General features: G+C 46.7%; 2 protein-coding genes across 2 annotated transcripts in view; both read right to left on the bottom strand.

The window, feature by feature from the left end:
- Positions 1-22,047, bottom strand: part of CAPN5 (calpain 5) — a 33,400-nt gene extending 11,353 nt beyond the window's left edge. The window contains exons 1-3 of the mRNA XM_053457907.1: positions 21,944-22,047; positions 11,268-11,447; positions 6,246-6,377 (exon numbers count right to left, since the gene is read on the bottom strand). Of these exons, the coding sequence (XP_053313882.1) occupies positions 6,246-6,377; positions 11,268-11,432 (297 nt within the window). The 5' untranslated portion in view covers positions 11,433-11,447; positions 21,944-22,047. The remainder of the gene's footprint in view (positions 1-6,245; positions 6,378-11,267; positions 11,448-21,943) is intronic.
- Positions 1,612-2,160, bottom strand: OMP (olfactory marker protein). Its single transcript, XM_053457908.1, has one exon. The coding sequence runs from the start codon at positions 2,135-2,137 to the stop codon at positions 1,667-1,669; it is 471 nt and encodes a 156-aa protein (XP_053313883.1). The 5' UTR covers positions 2,138-2,160; the 3' UTR covers positions 1,612-1,666.
- Positions 22,048-23,880: the final 1,833 nt, after the last annotated feature.

Raw genomic sequence — 23,880 nt, 5'->3', positions numbered from 1 at the left:
TCTATACATTATACAGGGGGCCGGTCACTGATTTATCTATACATTATCCAGGGGGCCGGTCACTGATTTATCTATACATCATACAGGGGGCCGGCTCACTGATTTATCTATACATTATACAGGGGGCCGGTCACTGATTTATCTATACATTATACAGGGGGCCGGTCACTGATTTATCTATACATTATCCAGGGGGGCCGGTCACTGATTTATCTATACATTATCCAGGGGGGGCGGTCACTGATTTATCTATACATTATACAGGGGGCCGGTCACTGATTTATCTATACATTATACAGGGGGCCGGACACTGATTTATCTATACATTATACAGGGGGCCGGTCACTGATTTATCTATACATTATCCAGGGGGGCCGGTCACTGATTTATCTATACATTATCCAGGGGGGGCGGTCACTGATTTATCTATACATTATACAGGGGGCCGGTCACTGATTTAAGTATAAGTTCATAACGCTCACTTATGGTTTATTGAAAACAAATACGGCATAGAAGAGATCATGTAAAATAAAATATCATGTAAAAAAAATTAAAAGGTTTATTAATCATAAACACAAATGTTACGCAAACACCCGGTAAGAGACAATTACATATTATATATATTATATATACACACACCAATGTATACAATATATATATATTTATATACATATCCCACGTATATCGGGGTATAACGTAAAGCTAATTCCCACTTCACAGATACAGCAACATATAACATTTATAACAATTCCACAGTAATAATAATAATAATAATAGTAATAATAATTTACACAAAAACATAACAGAGAGCTGCATCTCATACAACCTACTGAACATTCACGGTTTTAGCTGCCGTGTATAAACTCTCAGCACACACAGCCGGAATTCCGTCACGTTAAAGTCATATCATTAAAATCCACGGAGCCGCCTGTCCTGCCGGGAAATAAATATTATATTACGGTCCCCTTCAATAAGGATGTAGTCACGTGACACGAGCACTGATAGGTAGAAAGGTTTTGTTGCCATACAAGCAGACAAAGCTAATATTAAATCTGAATAAGAAGGCTTTATTATAAGAAATGGAATCCTGCAGACAGAGGGACATCTACCTATATAATATAATATATAATATAATATAATCTCTGCTCTATATAATATAATATAATGTATATAATATAATATATAATATAATGTATATAATATAATGTCTGCTATTAGCTTCATTAAAAATACCCGTAGCTTGTAGTTTTTCCCCAAAAAGTTTAGGATTTGGGACAGATATAATTTAGCTTTAACGGTTATTTTAAATGCAGCTGACATTCTCTCCCTTCCTCTTCTTCCTTAACGAAAGCTGTCAGAACCAATCAACAGCAACGAGCAGCTTAACGACAGCGGAGCGATAACGTAACGGGGAGGAATAATCCTGCAGATCCTGAGAACGGGAAGACGGCCGCTCCCGTGAGGTACACGTAACCCGGGGCTCTGACACATATATGTTGCTTACATGTAGTGCATGCAGGACTTGGGGAGAGCAGGAATAGATTTCTACGGGTAAGAAAGAAGGGGCTCCCGGAATCAGAAATTATTCTGCACCCGTAAGACATCAGCCGCGGCGTATGTTGGCGATATCACGCCAGGAAAGTCTCGTGGTCCGTGTTGACGTTCTTCAGGCCCTGAACCCGACAGAACACGTGAAGCCGGACGGCTCGGCCCCGTCGGCGAACGCGAAGACGAAATACATGACTTTGCGGATTTTGGCCAGATCGCAGAGCCTCTCCCCGAACTCCTGGGAATCGGCCTCGTTGCACCGGACCTCCCCCTCCCCCTCCTCCCTGGAGAAGACGGCCGCCGGCTCCAGGAGCTGCCGGGTCATCAGGTTGGTGAGATCCGGCGTCCAGTGCTGGGAGGTGCCGGTGACGGTGACCTTGCCGGCCGTTTGCAGGCTCGCTTTCCACCATAAGAAGGCGAGCTTCTGGCGGAGGAAGTCCAGCCGGTAGATGAACTCGTTGGCCTTCAGCAGCTTCTCCCCGTCCTGAGGCTTGGCGTTCTTGTGCTGGAGGCTGTGGGCGCGCATGCGCATGCACTTGGTGAGCTGAACGTCCTCGGTGAAGACGAGCTCCAGGGTTTCCGACTCCATTTCTCGCTCCGCGAACCTCCTCGCCCGACGAGACGCCGAGAACTGAGATCGCCGGCGTCCTCTCGCCCCTTTACCTGCCAGCCGCCCCGCCGATGCTAGGCAACCCCGGTCACCGGGATAACGGCCCCCGGAGGGATCCGCCGAACGCTCTCTCGGCTCGCTTGCGGGTTGTGGTGGCGTAAGCGGCTTATGCAAACGAACCCCCGGGGAAGACGGCCGCGGCGCAGGTCGCCATGGAAACAGAGTCAAAAAGGAAACAAATACTTTGTAACGAGGGATTCCTTTACTGCGACGCGGCTGATACATCGTTACAACGCGCTGCCAGAGATCCCAACAATAATGCACAGGAACCCGGCTGTTTAATCCCCTCACTGTATCACCCTCTACCACTTCTGCTGGGAGGCTGCTCCACTTATCTACCACCCTCTCAGTAAAGTAAAACTCCCTTCCATCCCGTCTCAGTCTCCGATCCTCTAGCGTTAGATTCCAGTCTCTTCTTGTAACTTCTCTCCGTTTCTGGGTCAGATTCAGGTCGTCGGCCGCCCCGGATTCTTCTGTTAAGTAAACGGAGCCAAACTTTGGTTTCTGTGGTTGGGAGACGAGCGCCGGGGGCCGGCTGCCAAGAGCCGGCTTAATTATTTTAGAACCATTAGGCAAACGCGCCGAGGCTCGTAGAACAAACAGCGGGGGGGGGGTGATATCACTGCCTTTTAAGAGAGATTTGGCCCCGGGACGAGTCTAATTTATAACAATTCTATTTAAAGTTTTTATTACGGATGCCAACGGAGGAGAGTTCAGCGGCAGGGAAATAAACGGGAGCGCTTACTGCGCATGCAGACCCCCCAGATCTGGCAGGGTCACCCCACCGGTAATCAGATCACATACGTGGAGTTGGGCTAACACTACAGAAAAAAAAAAACGATATGGGGGGGCAAATACACGGGATCTACAATCTACGCAGGAAAACGGGCAATTCGTGTCCGCTGGTCAGAGGCTTAGACAGAATGGAAGGAAGTTGTCCTTTACTGAGAGGGTGGTAGATAAGTGGAACAGCCTCCCAGCAGAGGTGGCAGAGGGTAATACAGCGAGGGTATTAAACATGGGCAGGATAGGCATACGGCTCCTGAATCTAAGACGAGACCAGCGACTGATTAAAGTTTGGAGTCTTTACAGCAGCAGAAACGGCAGACTAGACGGGGGCCGGATGACAGGAGTCATTTCCACGTTGATCCTTCACACCGCTGCCGAGACTTCCTCAGCATTAAGGAAGGCTCATCGTTAAATCCTGCGGGTCCCCTGAGATCTCGCGGCTGCGGGCGAGCGGAAGGCTGAGATCCGCTGGAAACTATGAAATAATCTGCAGGTGACAGCAATCGGCAGAAGAACGAAACCGCGCCGGCTGCGCTGCTACCCGTCCGCGAGCCGCCAACGGGGGCCGAAATATAATCATAAGGGGTTAAACAAATAGAACCAGGGATATGGCGCGTTCTAAGCTTCAGATTAATTTAGAATCCTTCATACCTCCCAACAGTCCTGTATTAGGAGAGGAAAGAGACATAAAAAGCTGGAACAACCTGCCGGCGGATCGGCCCCCACCCGGCCCCCGTCTAGTCGCCTGTTTCTCCTGCTGTAAAGACTCAAACCTTAATCAGTCGTTGGTCTCGTCTTAGATTCAGGAGCCGTATGTCTATCCCATGCATGTTTAATCCCCTCACTGTATTACCCTCTACCACCACTGCTGGGAGGCTGCTCCGCTTATCTACCACACTCTCAGTAAAGTAAGACATTTTGGGCAATTTATCATTACTCCCGGAGGTGAACGAGTCCTTTTAGATGTTTCAGGCGTTAATGGCTCACCCTCCAGTCAGGGCATTAAGAGAGGCGAGCGCATTACCGAAAATGTAATTACAGGACTGCGGAGAACTTAAGAGATTCTGAGATAAGAGCTTCATATGGGGGAGGGGGATCTCCTGGGGCGGAATAAGAAGCAGTCATTAACGCAGCACGTCTTCATCCTCCTCGAAGCAGTCGAAACCCTGAAGTGATTATGAACTCCGGAGACGGACTACATATCGATTCTAACCGCTTCCAACAGCCAGAGTGAGGACAGAAGCGAAACATGCGGCAGGAGATCTGCTCATTGTGGAGACAGCACTAGGGTATGACATCATACAACAGTGATGTCATGCCCCATGCAGGATCAGGAACGAGAGCTCTGTGCCCTGGGGTTAGGCATCTCCTTTTTCCTACGGACCCCATTTCTTTGTCTTCTACCCCATGAAGGGTTAAAAATAAACCCGGGGGGGTATAAATATAATGTTCTTGCCAGGACGCCCCTCGGTGGGTTCATGCCCCCCCCCTCGTTTAATGAAAAGCCCCTAATATCACGGTCAATGACAAATAACACACGGAGAGCCGAGGGGCCCCTGGGGGCCGGGCCGGGAAGTCACAGATCCCGAGAAACACAACGAATGCGTCTCTTTCTGCATCTAGGCAGGGAAAGCGAACTAATGAGGTCTCTACGGGCTCCCCGACACACGAGCTGCAGATACCCCCGAGACCAACACGCAACCGCACATCCTGCCCCGCAGCGCAAAACACGCCATTTATAGAGCTCCACGGAACAAACACGCAGCAAGAGGATTCCACAACACATACACACACCTCCCGAGTGACCCTGCTTAGTTTCATCCAGTCCTGCTTTTCCCCCAAATCTCTGTGCCCTCCTTTCTCATTGATCCCCCGCTCTCCCCCCCCTGTTGCCCCTCTCTCCTCCCCTGATGCCCCCTCTCTCCCCCTCTCTCCCCCTGATGCCCCTCTCTCCCCCCCATGCCCCTCTTTTCTAGGAGGTGAGAATGTTTGCTGGGTATGAGGGGATCGCAGGGTTCTACAGCCCTAAAAGCCCCGATAATGTGTATAGAAACAGCAGGGAACGGCTTTATAAATTAAACCGGGTAAATAAACCCCATTATTCTTCTTCTAAATGCCCCGCCCAGTTAGACAAATACCCCGCGTTAGGGCACAAAGTCACATATAATCCCCTGATATTTGGATATAAAGAAAATATTTGATCGACGGAACGGAATTTCTGGGAGTTTCTCGGCTGCCGAACGTCTCGAGAAACCGGTTTGCCGTTCAGAGTCGCTGAGTCCCGCGGCTTATCGGAGCCTTTCGGACGATTCGATTCACCCCCCCCATACGGGCTCGGCCCTCATTCTCACGCTGCGGGGTATTCTACTTGTATTATATCATTATATAAAGCCCTTCCCCCGGATTATTTTTTTTAAATGATTTTGGACCACATTAGAAATAACATTTTTTTTTTTTTATAAGGGTTGGGGTCAAAATTTCCAGGAGTACAGAAGTCTGAATTAGGGGGGCCGTTCAGTGAAGATGGAGACATCTGATCTCTGTAGTGGAGGTCGGCAATGGGGTCCAGACCAGGAGCGGTCCGTGGGGGGGGGGTGTGGGACACAGCAGAAAGACAAGGCTCAACAAATCACTTTTAAAATAAACTCTGTCCCCTTTATGTCTCGTTACACGATGATATAAACACCCCGACTCGTGCAGGACTCGGGACCTTCCATGGAAAATACCGGAAAAACACAACGGCAGCTGCTCTATTTCCATTTAAAAAGCATTTTTGGACTCCAGCGCGTTTTACCGCGTGCAAATCGGTGCAGGCGTTCCTTACTTATTGGAGTTAGAAGTTTAGACTTCTGCGTCATGTGACTCCGCCCCCCGGCTGCCTGCGCTGAAAGCAGGAAGTGTACCGCAGTATGCTCCTCCCACACATCCAAGCTTCAATAGACACACGTAGCAGCAGCCAATCACACGTATGCTATCTGAACATGTATGCCCTAAAGACTAGTCTTATTGGATGAAACTAGTGAGAAAGGAGGCTGTTCATGTGTAGGGCAGATACAGACTGATGATGTCATGCAGTGATGATATAACTTAAAGGGATTTGGAGATTTTAAAATAATATTAATACTAATTATTGATAAAATATTATATATAACATGTATAATATTATTAATAATTAATAAATAATAATAATAATAATAATAATAATTCCATAGCTTTCTGTAAGCCGGAGCCGCCTTACCTTCTGCCACAGAGCCTCCCGAGACGCCAGCGACGAGCAGGCCGCCACGAACCAGCAATTTCCAACCTGACCCTGATGCAAGTCGTGGGAGCTGATTCCGTCCACGAAGAGCCGCGGATTGTCACAAAACTCCTGCGAGAACAAAGAAATTGACTATTATGAAAAAAACATTAATTCAGGTAAAGAAATATATATAATATATATATTTTTTTTCCATCCCAGTAATTTATCATTAAGGTGGGTCCGGAAAAAAACTGAGAAGTTTCCGGGATGTTTTTTTGGGGGGGGGTGGACTTCCTCACAATTAAGCATAAAAAAAAAAAAATTATTCAAAAATCAAATCAGGAGGAACGGTGTTTAAACAAAATAAACCTCAAGCTGAACCAATAACATTTTTCTTTAAGAGTGGAAATAATAACAGATTTCAAGAAAACGTATAAATATTTCATTTAAAACCCGGAAAAAAGCTAGAAGCCAGATAAAATAAAATATATAAATATATAACGGCTTTCCGCTAATTTAAACATTTTAGAATCTGCAGAAACAAATGAAATCTGTACTGAAGATCTGCAGAGCGCTAACCCAAAAAAGAAAAAAAAAATATATAAATAAAATAAATAAATAAATAAATAAAATGTTTCCATTGAGAGAGAAAAAATAAATAAATAAATAAATAAAAAGGTTCTCCGTCCCGTCCGACCGGGTGGATTTCCAGCGGGAATAATTAAAAAATTCCCCTTCCCAGTGAAAAACACCACCTCGTGCAATTAACCCCGTCCACTATATCGTCAGGGGGCCGAGGTGTCGGTAACGAGCTTCCTTCAAACTAATGCCTACTTTCCTAATGAATAAAATAATTCACTTTTTGTATTTATTTATCTATTTTTTTTTATTATTTTAGGCTCCGATGGGGTCGCTGACGTACAGCAAACGGGTTCACTGCAAACTGCCTGAAATGCAACACAAAATAGGGAAAAAAAATTTACGTGAGTATATGATACAGAAAAAAATTATATATATATATTTTTTTCTTTTTATTATTATTTTTTCATTTTCCCGTTCGGCACTTTTTTTTTTCTTTGAGTTTTGGCTAAAAATATTTATCAACATAATTTTCGTGTATTCTTGCCTAAATATTTCTTCTGCGGGGGGGGGGAGGGGTTTGCAGTGTAGAACATTCATAAGTTAACAGCATGGTTAGAGAGGGGGCTTTTGTTTTAGGGGGTGTGGTTAGAGGCGGGGCTGGTGCAGGGTATTTAGAAGAAGAATAATGGGGTTAATTTACCCCGTTTAATTTATAAAGCCGTTTCCTGCTGTTTCTATACACATTATCGGGGCTTTTAGGGCTGTAGAACCCTGCGATCCCCTCATACCCAGCAAACACTCTGACCTCCTAGAAAAGAGGGGCATCGGGGGAGGGGAGAGAGGGGCATCAGGGGGGGAGAGAGGGGGATCAGAGTCTGTGGAGAAGAGGGACTGCCACAACTAAGCAGGGACACTCGGCAGGTATGGTATGATTGTGGACCGAATTTCATAACTCCATTTTCCAGCAATCTGTTTTGAGTGGAATAACTGAATATTTAATGCCGGCGGCTCCGCGAAACCGAAGAATACAAAGTATCTCTTGGCTTCTGACCGTTGCGCTAATTGCTCGGCCGCCCCTCCCCCACAGGAGTTTTAAATGAATTAAATCGTGCTAGAAATTAATGGGTTAACATCAAACCCCCCCCCCCCCAACAGCTCCTAATCTGGATCCAGGAAAGTGACCCCTCTATAAATACCCCGGCATTTGCCCCGCAGACTCCGGCTGCAAGCGATTAGCCCTCCGGGGAGTTTTCTGCGCTGAATCCAAGACGTTACTACAGAAACTAAAGTCGTTTATTATTAATACTCAAAACTGAGCCCACCAGCCCCTGGACCCAGGGTCACTCGCAGACTACACACAGATACGTGGAACACTTCTACCTGCCCACAGCGAACAAAGGTTTCCAAGACATTTCATTTAAATGGACAGAACCAAGTCACATCTCACAACAGTCCTGATTTTTGGGCTGAATCACAGTAACATAGTAATTTAGGCAGAAAAAAAAGGGCCTAAGCAGTAGATAAGTGGAGCAGCTTCCCAGCAGAGGTGGTAGAGGGTAATACAGCGAGGGGATTAAACATGGATGGGATAGACATACGCCTCCTGAATCTAAGACGAGACCAACGACTGATTAAGGTTTGAGTCTTTAGATGCGGAGCGGATTAGATGGGCCGACGGGGGCCGGTTCAGGGTTTCTATGTGAATGATGTATGTAGAAGTGTCTTGTGTCCCCCCCGCTCCCGCCCCTGCTGGGTGGAGGATTCTGTGGGATGTAAACAGAGCGTTTCACATCTGCAGATCGTCACAGCCGCACTCGGCAAACAGAACATCTATTGTACAAAATCCTAACACGGCCGACAGGAAGGAGCGCGTGCGATGGCGTGTCCCCCGAGTGTCCCCCCCCCGTGTCCCCCGCGTGTCCCCCCCCCCCCCGTGTCCCCTGCGTGACTCGCGGCCCCCCCAACATTCCTGTGCCTTACAGCATGCAGAGGGGGGAAGACTAAACGCAACGCGCAACCCACCCAACATTACACACAGTGACATTATAGGGCGTGGGGTTAGCGGACCAGCTGGGGCTTCACAGATTACATAACGGGGAGGAATAATGGGTTTATTTACCCCGTTTAATTTATAAAGCCGTTTCCTGCTGTTTCTATACACATTATCGGGGCTTTTAGGGCTGTAGAACCCTGCGATCCCCTCATACCCAGCAAACATTCTCACCTCCTAGAAAAGAGGGGCATCAGGGGGGGAGAGAGGGGGCATCAGGGGGAGGAGAGAGGGGCATCAGGGGGAGGAGAGAGTCTTCAAACTAAACAGGGACACTTGGGAGATATGGTCACCCCACTCTCAATTTACCGACATGTTCTAGGAATCGTTATGCGTTAGCGTGACTGAGTATCAAATTTGGGAAAGATGATACCTTTATTGGCTGAACAGGATTGGATTTGAGATCACTTCGGTCTCCTCGTCAGGCATTTTATTCATCGGAAGCTGGAGCCGCTCAGATTTATACAGCTATTATAAATAATATTTATTGCTTTATATATCGCCATCATACTCGGTAGCGCAGTATATATATTCTCAGAGAGAAACACAATTCACGTGCCGCGCACTTTAATGCTCAGTAAAGATATTCCCCTAAATGGGTTATTGCTGGGGGGCCGTGCGGCCCCCAGGGGCCGGAGAGCAGGACACTGTCACATCTCCGGAGCAGAAGCGGCTCAGCGGAGGATTAACATCGCCGCATCACAGCGCCCACCGGCCCGCGAAGGGTTACGGGAAGATCTCAGGACCCGGCACAGAACCGGAACCCACCGGAGGATCGGCCCCTAAATGTCTCCCCCCCCCCCCCACAACCGGATATATCGAGACCCCTTCCCTCATTAATTCTTATCCCGTAAAACATTCACGGCCCACGCATCACAAATCAACGAAGTAAATCGGATTCCATCAGCAAATGATTCCTGCAACAGAAGCTCAGAATTACTGTACAAGAAGATGATGTCATCAGCGGTCGGAAATCCGATAAAGCGAACGCTCCCCTCCCTGATCAATCCGTAAGCTTGAAGATGTATAGAATATTTTATGTACAGTATGGGCGGCAACATGCTGCGGAATATGTCAGCGCTATATAAATTACATAATAATAATAATAATAATAATAATAACTAATAACGGATGATAAATACGGTAATAATAATAATAATATTATATGATAAATGATAAACAATACATGATAAATAATAATAAAGTAATAGATAGTAAATAATAATAATTTAAATAATGTATGATAAATAATTCAAATAATATTATTTGAATTTAATAATAATAATAATGTGAAATAGGTGAATAATAAATGATAAAATAATAATTTTATATTTTTTTTAATAGATTTTGGTGTGAAAAGGTCCATTTTGCATTGCAGCTCTATGAGTTACTGTGACTCCGCGATGTGACCGCTACGAGGCAAGCGGTGCCTGGAATTTTTTATTTCTTTGCACTAAAACTATAGTTTTCTGTCCAAGATGAATACAAAAAATCCCATCTTTTTATGCCATATGGTGGCAGAACGGCTCGGCGAGACGATCTGGCCGGCCTTCAAAACACATTGTAGGCTGTTGGCGAAGCACGGGATTAGGTGTCAGTATTACGCATGTTCTACCGAGAGACGGAAAAAGAATTAAAGGGAACGGACTTTTTTTTTTAATCACTTAAAACATCTTTTCAATTTTTTTCTTGGTTTCAAAACAATCCATAGTTTTTAAGTAATAAAGTATTTTCAAGCGGCTGCATATCAGCCGTTTGTATGATTCTCGCTCTGTTATCTGATCCCCGATCTACTAAACCCCCCGACTCCTTATCATACTGCCTGTGGGGAACAATAGAATGACTCAGTCTTAATCACCCAGCTGACTCTCCGACTAATGAAAGTCTATGGAGGAACGGACTTCATTAGCATCGCCATAAAGCATCAGCTCAGTGTGGTGTTTGAGCCGGGAAAGTCACCCAAAATATCACATGACTGACAGCAATCTAAGGCTTTTAAAGGCTTATATTGTTCCATTAAACTTCCCTTTTTTGTTGCTGCCCCCGCATTATATTATTGGATTTATTACTAAAATAGAGATGAAAAATCGTAAGCTCCTGGGACCCAGGCCCTCTCCTCCCCCCAGTATGTCTTAACGTGCGTTAATGTTATTGTCATTTTAAATGGCCTTTGGTAAATACAGCGCTACAGAATCTGCTGGCGCTATATAATTACATGCACCGTTACGGCAGTCAGAGTCCGAATGATCTACAGGAAGCCGCGTGTCTCGGTCACATGACTTATCCCATGAAATGAATCGATTCTCTGTCTAGAGCTAAAAACCTTAGAGACACAAACGTTTATCTCAGGTCTAAACACCAAGACAGACATGAATGGGTTAACCTGCCTTGGGCCGCTTCCACTCGACCCCTTGGACGCGCTGGGTCTTGTAGAAGAGGGAGTCATTGGTCGGCGGAAACAGAGGGTCCTCGAACAGCACTTTCTTCTTCTGACATTGCCTCTTCAGCTCGTAGTACTGCTGACCCCCGAACGTCCTGACCGTAGAAAACATCCTTCCCGAAAATGGCTAAAATAAAGAAAAAGAAAAAAAAAGAAATTAGTCAACTTGTGCCGGAAATTAGTTTTAATTTAAAATAAATAAAAATGTTCTAAATAAATTAAAGTTAGTAACCCATAAAACGGTATAAATAATAATAAAAAAAAAAATATATATATATATATATAAAAACAAAAAAAGTATAAGTTTTTTCCACTTACACAAATATCTCCCCCCTGGGGGCTTTTGAAAATACCTGCTGTTGTCAAAAGAATGCACGCATCACCCAAAGAAAGGTTCAGCGAAACCCCCGCCAACTAAAAACTGCTGTTTCAGGGTTTAATAACACACTGGTGCTGCCTAGCAATAGAGCCCCTTCATTCAAGCCCAGCCTCTCCCAGCATTTGTTACATTGTTGCAAGCAGGGCTCCTATAACCCCCCCATCCATTACGACTAACTCTGCAGGGAATGTTATTGTTTTATATAGCGCCATCATATTCCGTGGCGCTGTACTTAAACCATATATTACGGGGGTTTGGATTGTTTTCAATATATTTTGTTTTTATCCTTCCTTTAATAGTTGTTGCCATAGCAGCAAAAAAAAATAATTTGGTAAACAGGCCGGAGCCGTCAGTGACGGCCGGACGGAGCGTCTCCAGGAAACAAACTCTTCTTATTGGCAAAGAACACAATGAGGGGGGGGGGAGAGCGGCCGCGGCCCTCACTGTGAGCCAGGGGGCCAGCGGAAGAACCTCGCACAGGACGGCACGGTCCGGGAATTACCTTCCCACGCAACGGAGAGCAATTCAGAATAAAGACACAGAACGGCAGCAGCTACGCAATGATGTCATAAGAACAAAAACAGATACAAAGTAACAAATCGAGAGGCGATCGGCCAATCAGGATTTCTTAAGAAAAAAAACAATTAAGAAGTTAAAAAACGAAGGTGTCTGTAACCATAATTATTATTATTAATTATTGTGACCAAAATCAAGCCAAACGCGATAATCTCCAGATCAACACGTATATCCACCGAGAAAAGGCGTAGTATTTACAGAGCGGGCGAGCCCGGATGACACGGTACCCGATGACAAAGACCAATAAGGCAGGGAACGCCAAGCGTGTGATTAACCCGTTACTGGGCAGCAAATCCGTCGCAAAACTCAAGACTGTCCAAAAACCGCACCTTTTTTTTTTTTATGCAGCCAATCAGGAAGGGGAGACAGTAACACGGAACGCACAAGTGTTTCCAAAAATAACTTCTGAATATTTTTGTCATATATTTATATAATTTATTTATTTCACGCTGGTGTCTCTGATCCTGAAATTACTAGAATTAAACCAACTCCCTCTAGATTGTAAGCTCCTGTGACCCGGGCCCTCCTCACCTGTTGTCTCTGTAAATCAAACTGTTACATTACACACGGTTATGTCCTGCCCACCCATTGTACAGCGCTACGGAGTATGACGGCGCTATATAAAACAATCAATAAAATGAATACGTTCTCCCCGTTTTAGGTTGCATTGTAACAGAATGCGGGAATTCCGTTTTCTTTCCGCCGCGTTCCGCTCCCTGTTTACACACAAACTCCTCTTCTCCCAGCGAATGCCGGAGAACCTGTTTCTCTGCCGCGGGGGATTCTGGGTAATTGTGCCGTATAGCCGAACGCCAGATACAAACCGCGAGCATTGGAGATGGGGGGGTGGGGTATATTCACACACACACACACACGCCTCGGGGCACGCGGGGTACATTCCAAGAAACGGGGCTGGAACGTTCCGTGGAATGCATGCGATCAGGTGCACGCCGCAGGCGATCCCATCGGACCCACAGAGCGCACGTTAGAGCGGATCCGTCACTTTGCCCAAATTCCATATTCCATACATTAAATAATCTCTCACCTGTTGTTAGGCTACTGATTGGGCGATCAGGGCCCCCTCACAGTGCCACGGCCCAATGGGCCAGTTACAAGGGAGATCAAAGATCTGCCCCATTTACACCGCGCCCAGACAGGGCATGGTAGAGAGGGGGGCCGCGCCCGGACAGCCTCTATACACCGGAGGGTGGGGATGGCTGCCCTAGGGGAGGCCAAATGTAAATATGTCATTGATAATGCTGGTTCTGCCACAGGCTGACCGGGCGGCCCAACGGCTTCCGACCTCATCAATAAAGTCATTCAGCGAATCCCCCCCCCCCCCCGAGACGTTGTTTGAACTCCCGGTAAACCCGGATTCTCGGCGCTTTATTCCGCAGGAAGCACCCGGATGTTTATCGAATCTCCGGACCGTAACGGGATTCAGAAAACACAATGGGGCACTACAGCCGAGCCGGGCGCCGCCTCCCAGCCGACGCCACCAGGGTGACAGCCAGCGATTTCATGAAAAATGACTCCACGGGACTGTTTGTCTGGGGGGGGGTAGCAGACGGACAGCATACAGGACACCTCGGGGTTAAATCCTAAACGCAGCCCCTAGGCAAGGAAGCACAGCGAGCGCATGAGCAGCACTTCTAATGTACAAAGACATGGGTGTGAGTGAGTCCCCAAAAATCCCATCATGCCCCCCCCAATGCCCCCTCTCTCCTCCCCTGATGCCCTTCTTTCCTCCCCTGATGCCCCTCTTTTCTAGGAGGTCAGAGTGTTTGCTGGGTATGAGGGGATCGCAGGGTTCTACAGCCCTAAAAGCCCCGATAATGTGTATAGAAACAGCAGGAAACAGCTTTATACATTAAATGGATAAATAAACCCCATTATTCTTCTTCTAAATGCCCCCCAGCTGCACCTCTAACTACCCCCGCTTACTTCATTGTTGGGACGCGGCTCTCAGTAATTAGGATGCTGTTTGGGGGGGGGTATGTTGCTGCAGGTATACTCAGCGCAGACAGTATCAGGAAACATAGAATCCTCCGCAAAATAATAATAAAAACAGATGACAGGAAACCCGAATCGCATTAAAAGTTTAGAAAACGGAATTTTCTCATTTTTTGGAAGAGGTTTTGGAAGCCTGCAGTGCAGATCGCAGCCGATCATTATTACATTATTTTGCCTGTCAATGCAGATTCACCAGAACCCTCGCTACGCATAGACAGTAGATCAATTCCCTCGCTGTATTACCCTCTACCACGTCTGCTGGGAGGCTGTCCCACTTATCTACTACCCTGCATAACGTAGAACTTCCTTGCGTTTTATGTAAGCCTCTGATTGGCTGTATTAAGTAGTTAAAACTGGTGTGAATCGCGGAGACGGGTAATGCCGGGGAGGCTGCTTGGGGCAGAAGACTCTTTAACTTCACAGATAACGGCCGGGGGGGGGCATTAGAGTCCGTTTCTCTCCGGTTAGAACCAAATCCCTTCCTGTCGTTACGGAAGCCGCTAATCCTGAAACGACTTCGCAGGTTAGAACCCGCGGAGAACAGAGACCGGCAATTATCATCATTACTATTATTATCATTACTATTATCATCATCATTAATATTAATACTATTCAGGAACCCGAGGCCCTTCAGCACAGTGATATATAAAGTAATATTGAATTGGGGTCAGCGGGGATAATTTGGGGTCATTCCCTCCCATCCGTCACACCGCACTATGAATAGGAAGTAATACTAATAATAATGATAAACAGTAATAATAAAGATAATGATCATAATTAATATTGTGGGAAGGGTTGATATGAATATCTGCAAATAGCTGGAGTCCTCCCTCTTCTATGGGGTGTGGCCTTGCAAAGGAGGCGGGTCTAGCCATCCATAGGGCGGGACACCAGCTGCACATGGAGGGTAGGCTATACCTAGAGTGAGCAGAAGAGAAAATGTGTGGGTGTGGAGTGGGTGTGGAGTGGGTGTGGAGTGGGTGTGGCCAGATGCTCCTCCCCCACTTGGAGAAAATTGACCCAGAGACGCTCCACTTTACCCAGAGATTCCTTCCTCCTCCTGATGCCCCTGCCCCCTCTGATGCCCCCTGCCCCCCTCTGATGCCCCTCTTTTCTAGGAGGTGGGAATGGTTGCCGGGTATGGGGGTATCGCAGGAGATAATATATAACATTTATAAATGCAAATAGCGTTCTGCTTAGTGAATGGGGGGGTGCATGCATTTATTTTTCCACACCCCACACACAGATAATACCCCGCCGCGTGATACAGTTACTCTTCCGGACAGTTTATTGCGTAATAATGTATCATGCGGCCGCTGTCGTGGGTGTGTGTAACGTGGCGATAACGCTGCATGTTATAGATAATGCCCCAGAGTGAGGCTGCGGCCAAATTCATCCTCTAAATTGTTATTTAACCCTTCGAAGCAGGAAAGACGAGGAGCCGGGGGAGTCAGGGGCAGCAGCGCCAGGACCACACTTCACAATTACGTACAATTTTGCTTCATTTCCATTTTTTTGCCAGGAATGCTGAATTGTCATGTGACACAAAAGCAAACACTGATTGGCCGTCTCCAAGGACAGCGTTTGTGTTACTTTTACTCCATCCTTCGGAGGAAAGAATACGGAGACATCCGCCGGGGTTTATGTGCTTTGTGCCACTATGGTATACTGTATACAGTGCTGCGCTTCCTTCGGAGGTATGACATCATATCGCAATTCACAACAGAGAGGTATGGGAAAGAACTTTAACGGGGAGGAATAATCCTGAGAATGAGAGGATTAGGTATGGTATGGGTTCTAATAATATTATATATATATATATCTCTCTATATATATATATATATATATATATATATATATATATATATATATATATATATATCTTATATGTGTAACACACAAGACAGTTTAAGGTTTAACTTTTGAGGTCAATGAGGCTAAACGAAGGGACTGGGGGGGGGGCTCAGAAACGGGCTCTATGGCAAACCCCGTGGCCGGTCACATTTTTATTTTAGTGTTCTGTAAAGAAGAAGAAAAGAAAAAAAAAAAAAAAAGGACTCCAGGTGCCTTTAAAATCTAAAACTCGTTTAACCCTTTGAATCCCAGTCACTAATGTTTCAGACCAGCTGTTAAAACACCCCCCCCACCACCACCACCACACCCAAAAAAAAATCAGAGATGAATATTTTCGGCAAACTGGCAAACTGACTTTTCTTTAAAAAATAAAAAAAAAAGCAAAAAAAAATAAAATGAAGAATTTTGTATTCTTTTCAAAAGTTAATTGAAAACGTTCGATGCTTTTTCTCAGAAACATTGTTACCAAACAGAACGGAGACTCTGTGTCTTAAAACCGAATAAAACCGATAACAAATAATAAAACGATAAAATGATAATAGTATAATTCAGACTGATTGGATGCGAAAATATATAAGATATAAAACTAATATCTAAAATAAAAAAAAGTACTAAAAGGCGCATCTCCAAACATGAGAAACGGGGAGAAATCTCCAAACTTCTGGTAAAAATGAGACAGACACCTGGGAATCCGGGAAAAGCTCCCGGGAAACGCGATCATTTGGGAGCTCAGCCCTTTAATACATCGATCACCGGAACACCAAACACACAACCTGACCAGAGCGGCGCACACGCGGCATCCGGCCGGAACCTGTATTATTACCCTCAGCGTGCGCGACCTCCGAGGACACCCGCATATTAAAGACACCCGATATACATTCAATTAACGGGCAACGGCTTCTCCACATACTACACGCCGTGATACGGACGCGGGACCCTCGATTTCACCCACATTTCTCCCAATGAACCCCCTTTATCTGCAGATCTGGAGCCGCCGTTGCTGTCAGTCATGTGATATTTTGGGTGACTTTTCCCGCTCAAACACCACACTGAGCTGATGCTTTATGGCGATGCTAATGAATCCGTTCCTCCACAGACTTTCATTAGCCAGAGAGTCCAACTGGGTGATTAAGACTGAGCCATTCTATTGTTCCCCACAGGCAGTATGATAAGGAGTCGGGGGGTTTAGTAGATCGGGGATCAGATAACAGAGCGAGAATCATACAAACGGCTGATATGCAGCTGCCTGAAAATGTTATATTATGGGGCAAAAACTACAACTGGGGTAAAAAAGAAAACAGAGTGAGATTTATAAAAACTTATTGTAAATCTGATTTGGGGATAAGAATATTTTAAGGGATCCCCTGGAAGCTGCCTCTTCGGTCTCATATATATATATATATATATATATATATATATATATATATATATATATATATATATATATATATATATATATATATATATATATATATATATATATATATATATATATATATATATATATATATATATATATATATACACACACACACACACACACACATATATATATATATATACACACACACACACACACAATAGAGATGAATGTGACCGCTCCGTATAACGTTCAGGGTTCCCCGGTCTCAGCAGCAGAATATCCCCCGCCGTCCGTAACATTGATTGAAGTCGTCGCAGTAAATGATTTCCCACTCACACAACTCATATCCGTCCTGGCAGCGAAGGAAGACGCGTGGTTTAGATCGCAGCACACGGCGGCCATTAAAGACTTCCTGATAGCGACTTCCCTTTTATTGCGCAGTATTATCCCGCGGCCCCTGGGGGCCGGTGCAGATACGCCGTATAGATTATTATATCAACTGACTTTACATTTAGTTACATTCTTGCAGGGGATGCCCTTGACTGTCATGGTTTGTAGCCCCAGCCCCAGGGACTCGGGGTGAAGGGGCAGAATCTCAAAGTTTATACCCCCAGGCTCGGGGTAAATGGGCAGATTTTCAGGGTTTTTGGCCCAATCTCAGGGTCACACAGCCTGGAGCCGACTCCTTCATATTCTCCTCTGATTTAATGATATCTGGTGCTTTTCTCCATGCTGGAGTCCCTGCTTGAACACAGGTGACTCCATCCAGAATATCTTCACCTCCTGAGAAGTCACGGTTTCCATAAGGACCGTTCTAAAAGTCTCGCTCCTCTCCAATCTTCTATGCTCCCGTTATAGACAGAGACCACGCAATACACTGACCTCTGTGTGAAAACTCCAAAGCAGCAAAGCCATAAGAATGAGAGCAAACGTGAGACCCAAAAACGGGCGAATGAATGAACCCTGCGTGTCACAGACAAGCAGATCGCCTCCTTCTGGAACGCGGCCGCCGAAAACACAACGGCCGGCACTCGCTCTATCACCGGCACCTAGAGGCTTAAAATGGAACGGACAGGGGGACAAATGGTCCTAGGGGTAACCCCGGCGGCCCCCCTGGAGTGTCGGGTCGGGAGGCAGTTGCGACCGCGATTGTTCCGCCCCGGAACGTCAGTCTATTCCTTGCCATTGATTAAGGATAACATTCCCCTGAAAGATGAACTACGGACACCGGAGCGGGGGAGGGGCGAGCACAGTAACCTTAACATTATGTTCACAAAAATCTTATGTTCTGATTACTTTGTTTTGGGGTTTTTTTTTTTACTTTACAGAATTCACTGCGATAATCAGAACAGAAAGAAAGAAAGAAAGAAAGCAAGCGGACAGACTGTTAACATTTACGTAAACAAAAACAAGAAGGCGTTAACATTTTGTTCTAATGATTTTTGTGAATTTTCTAAAACAGAATTCAAAGTAATCGTTAAACTACACAAAAAAATACAGAATAATCAGAATATTAACACTTTGTGTTCCACGAGCGATGTGATTTACGTGTAAACGACTCTGTATCCAACCCGGCCACCACCTGGGCCAAGTGCGAGTCCAATGCGGCCGAGGGACCAAATCGCCCAAATAATAAAATAAAAAGAATATTTGAAATAAAAAATAAAAACTTCTTCTGTAAAGCGATGTAACGGGTTATTCTCCCCGCCCCACCCCCGCTGGGAATTGATCTTCGGGCAGATTAAGAATATAATAAAAGGAGGGAGCGCAGAATAAACAGTCACTCGCATGGAGTGTTTGCTATCAGGGAGGGGCAAAAAAGGCTTCGGGGGCCAAACGTTCTCTCCGTCCCCAAAACAGGATGAACGCGACTCAATCACCCGGCCAGAAAAGAATTATTATGCATGTTTAATACCCTCACTGTATTACCTTCTACCACCTCTGCTGGGAGGCTGTTCTACTTATCTACCGCTTTTTTTTTTTTAGTAAAGCAAGGCTTCCTGGCATCACATCAGACCAAGTTCTACTAAATTCAATGGATTTACTATGTACGGCGACGGGTTACTTTTTACCCCTCCTTGGGTAACTCAGCTCTCCCCACCGATATCTATATAAACGATCCTCCCTCCCGTCGATTCTCGGCCCTCTGTGTTAAAGGTCGGCAAAAGAAAGATGTGCAGAGGCAGCCCCCGGCCACACGGAGAGGACCGAAGCCAGCAGCGGCAGACCAGAGCTGCTGGTATTTAGGGGACTCTCCAGCCATCATATAGACCATCAGGTAGTTACATAAATTTACTTTAAATGTTCATGGGGTCCGCAGAACCCCCCGCCCCCCCCATATACATCCGCCCCCCCCATATACATCCGCCACTTTCCCCTCCCCCACAGCCATTACCCGATATACTTACCCCAAGTCAGCACCGGCTCGCCGTACAGGACACCCTATAGAAGGAGTTCCTACTTATTTCAATCAGATCCGTTCCCTGCACTGATTGGCTGCTCCAAGCCTCGCTGGGGGAGGGGCGCCCGCAGCCCAATGGGTACAAAACTCCTAAATACCAATACAGTGGATATTTTATCAGAAAAGAGCAGAAAAAGCGAGGGTTTTCCCATCAACCAGATTTCAGGGTTTCCCTTAAAGGGCCAGAGGCTGCCTGTTGATCGCAGAAATTACAGTTTATGTAGGGGGGTAAATAAGCGGAACAGCCTCCCAGCAGAGGTGGTAGAGGGTATTAAACATGCATGGGATAGACATACGGCTCCTGAATCTAAGACGAGACCAACGACTGATTAAGCTTTGAGTCTTTATAACAGGTTCATTATACGGCCAAGTATAAGAAATTGCTTCTGCTTGCGCACAGGTGAATATCACAAGTCACTCAGATACCCCGGACTTGTGTATCCAAGTGCCCTTCTTGTCCACTCCGTTAACCCCTTCCACACTGAAAAACCTATTAAGAAGCAGAGCAAACGTGTAGTAGTACATACAGTCCACCAACTCCCTGGTAAAGACTACAACTCCCATTATCCCCAGCCGGCAGGTTCAGCGGGCGCAGCGTTTCCAATCTCGTTTAGAACATCGTTCTGCATCAGTGAAATCTCTCAGCAGAGGATTGAAAGGCTCGGCCCGCGTGCCGCATCGTGCCGAGTACACATGGGAGCGGCTCGGGGCGCACCGTTAAAGCAACCGTGCCCTTTACGCTGGAAGGAAATCACCGATGCCCAAATCTGGGTCATAATCACGGAATTCGGGACATTTCTGTGTAAAATACTATAGAAAATGGTTTTAAACTTCCACGCCCCCCCCCCCCCCCCAGCAGATCCATGCCGCTGATTGGCAGCTTCGGGGAGGGGAGCTGCAGCTTCGAGGAGGGGAGCTGCAGCTTCGAGGAGGGGAGCTGCAGCTTCGAGGAGGGGAGCTGCAGCTTCGAGGAGGGGAGCTGCAGCTTCGAGGAGGGGAGCTGCAGCTTCTCCTTCACGGGAAATAACATTCAAAACAAAATGGGCGCAGCCAGCTGCAGCGGGAAAATAATTGCCCCGCGCCGCGTTTTATTCAGATAGCGCCAGCAGGCTCCGCAGCGCAGTACAATAAGGGGGAGATTTGGGATTCAAAAATAACATTTTATGTGACAGGAGGAGGAGGGGCGCCGGTCTTAGGAGCTTGCAATCTATTTAACAGGTAAATGAAAGCCAGGACCCTCCCAGAGAGAGAAAATACCCCGACACACAGTATTGCCCCGCGACGGGGCAGGTGTGCGGCATTTCATGTACTGCAGTCCCACTGATTCCGCTTTTGGCAGGTAACACCCGGAGCCTCGGAGCTCGGGGGGCTTTAAAGCAGAATATGCTGGGCGTGCGCAGACTCCTTGCTTGTTTGATGTATGAATTGGTCATGGCAGCGGCACCCCGGAACCTGTATTATTTATGCTTCTTGGGGTGTGTGTGTGTGTGTGTGTGTGTGTGTGTGTGTGTGTGTGTGTGTGTGGGGGGGGGGGGGGGGTCATTATTACAAACGCAGGCGAGGAAATAAACATAAGGCAAAAAGTGCTGATTTTGGTCGATACTTTTCTATGCACCCCCCCCTCCCAATTATGAGGCAGTTGAATCCCCCCCACCCCACCTCATAAACTAAACCTGACCCATGGACCCCACAGGGAGAAAAACCCCCTCCCCGGAGCTGCCTGCACCCCCTACAGCTGGATATTGTACTGCGCTACACCGAGTGTTGGAACTCAGCATTGATACATTATAAGTGAATTCCAGTCACAAGAAATGAAGCTTTTGGTTTTTTTAAGTCTTTGATTAATGATTATTGTAGAAATTTTACTGCATTAACCCCTTCAGACCCTAACTGCACTCAGCGGCAGAATCTGCAAGTAGTTTTGCAGCCCTAAATACCCCCCATATAACTACCACAAGAACCCCCCGACACACTTACCTGCCCCCGTGGGGTATGCGGTGAGGGTATCCCGGAGCTCGGGGTAACACCAATCACAGGCAGCAGCTGCAACAAATGCCTCAGCGGCGCCAACTACATTACAGAGAGCAGCAGGGGAGGGCGTGGCCGCCGCACAGCATCCTGGGACATGTAGTCTTCCAGGCAGAGGCTGTACATGGTGGCCGTACACTGTGTCCACTACTGCTGTCCATGTGACAGGCGGAAAACAAACATGTATGAAAGCTCCAAAAATACCTATTTATTTTTTACTTTACTGAGAGGGTTCTAGATAAGTGTAACAGCCTCCCAGCAGAAGTGGTAGAGGGTAATACAGTGAGGGGATTAAACATGCGCAGGATAGACATACGGCTCCTGAATCTAAGACGAGACCAACGACTGATTAAGGTTTGAGTCTTTACAGCAGGAGAAACGGACGACTAGACGGGGGCCGGATGGGGCCGATGTGCCGGCAGGTTTGGGGTCTCTGTGTAAGAGCATCAGGAATAAGAAAATGACTCGGCGGTCTCTCACTCACTCAGAAATTCACTATCTCTTTCACTGGAGCAGTGTTTGTTTCATCTGAAGAAGGGACCGCTGAGGTTTTCTGTTATTCGGCTTCTCGTGACTCCGCGGTCGATATAACGATAACCCCGAGGTCTCTCAAAGCAAAGTGGCCTTTTCTGTCTCCTTTCTGATTGTCCTCCTCGTAGAAACAGCCTCCACCGGACGCAGGAAGCAACGTATTCAGTGATGCGCCACGAAGGTCTGCGCCGTGCCAGCTAACCCAGCCGAGACGGTAACAGAGTCGCCAGCAAATCGCATCAGTTACACGGCGTTTACTGGAATTCACAGCTTGAAATCCGACAGAGAAAGACGAGCGCTTTCTTTCTCTGCCCGTTTCGCCTGCTGTCAAGACTCGACCTCTTCTGCTGGGAAGCTGTTCCACTTATCTGCCACCCCCTCAGTAAAGTAAAACTTCCTTCCGTTCCATCTTTGAGTTTTATGCCCGGCCCGGACTTTCAGTTCCTTTGCTGCGCTTTCACTTTTATGAATGTAAAGTTCTGCATTTTGAAGAGAAAGAAAAAACCCAGAATGGTGATGGGCATGTGACCCGTCAGCTGTTTTTTCATTGGCTGAATTATCACATCTCTCCCAGGAATCACCTGTATACATTCACCCTTTACTTATTTACACACCATATGACCAGAGGCATGCGGAGTCCTCACCATCACACCTATCTGAGCCGACGTCCCGTTCCAAGGGGCCAAACCCTGAAAACTGGCCCCAGACAATCACCCCTCCCCCACCAAACATTACAGCACGTTCTATGCATTCCGGCAGGTAGCGTTCTCCCAGCATCCGCCATCCCGGGATTCATCCATCGGGGAGAGTTACGCTCTCATCACTCTAGTGATTAACGGAATGCATCGCTCCGGCTCCTGAATGCTTTACATGCACTGAGAGGACTCTGTCTCCATCTAGTGGCCACAGCCAGGAATTACTGTCTACTGACAAGAAAGCAGTATGATGCCGCCTGGGAGAAACCATTATTATTATTATTATTTATTGTTTTATATAGCGCCATCAGATTCCGTAGCGCTGTACAATGGGTAGACAGGACCAGTGGCGGAACTACCGGGGTCGCGACTGCGACCGGGCCCTGGAGTTCTGCCACTCAAGGGGGCCCAAGCAGGGCCTGACTGGCCCACCGGGATACCGGGAAATTTCCTGGTGGGCCCGTAGATTCGGCCGGCAGAGCGGGATTGGAAGCCGCCTCCGGCGCCAGGGGCGGGCTGGGCAGGGGGACAATTGCCCCCCAGGCTGCCCGAAATCTAATCTAACCGGCCTTGTAAAGTAGCACCGGCCGGCCGTATCAGCACCTTATATTTGAGGATCGGGTCGGTATATTGTCGCTTCGCTCTGTATTTAGGGGCATT

Source organism: Spea bombifrons, chromosome 2 (assembly GCF_027358695.1).
Source record: "Spea bombifrons isolate aSpeBom1 chromosome 2, aSpeBom1.2.pri, whole genome shotgun sequence".
NCBI classification, from domain to species: Eukaryota; Metazoa; Chordata; class Amphibia; order Anura; family Pelobatidae; genus Spea; species Spea bombifrons.
Note: the sequence above shows the minus strand (reverse complement) of the source record. Positions and strands in the feature narration are given on the sequence as shown.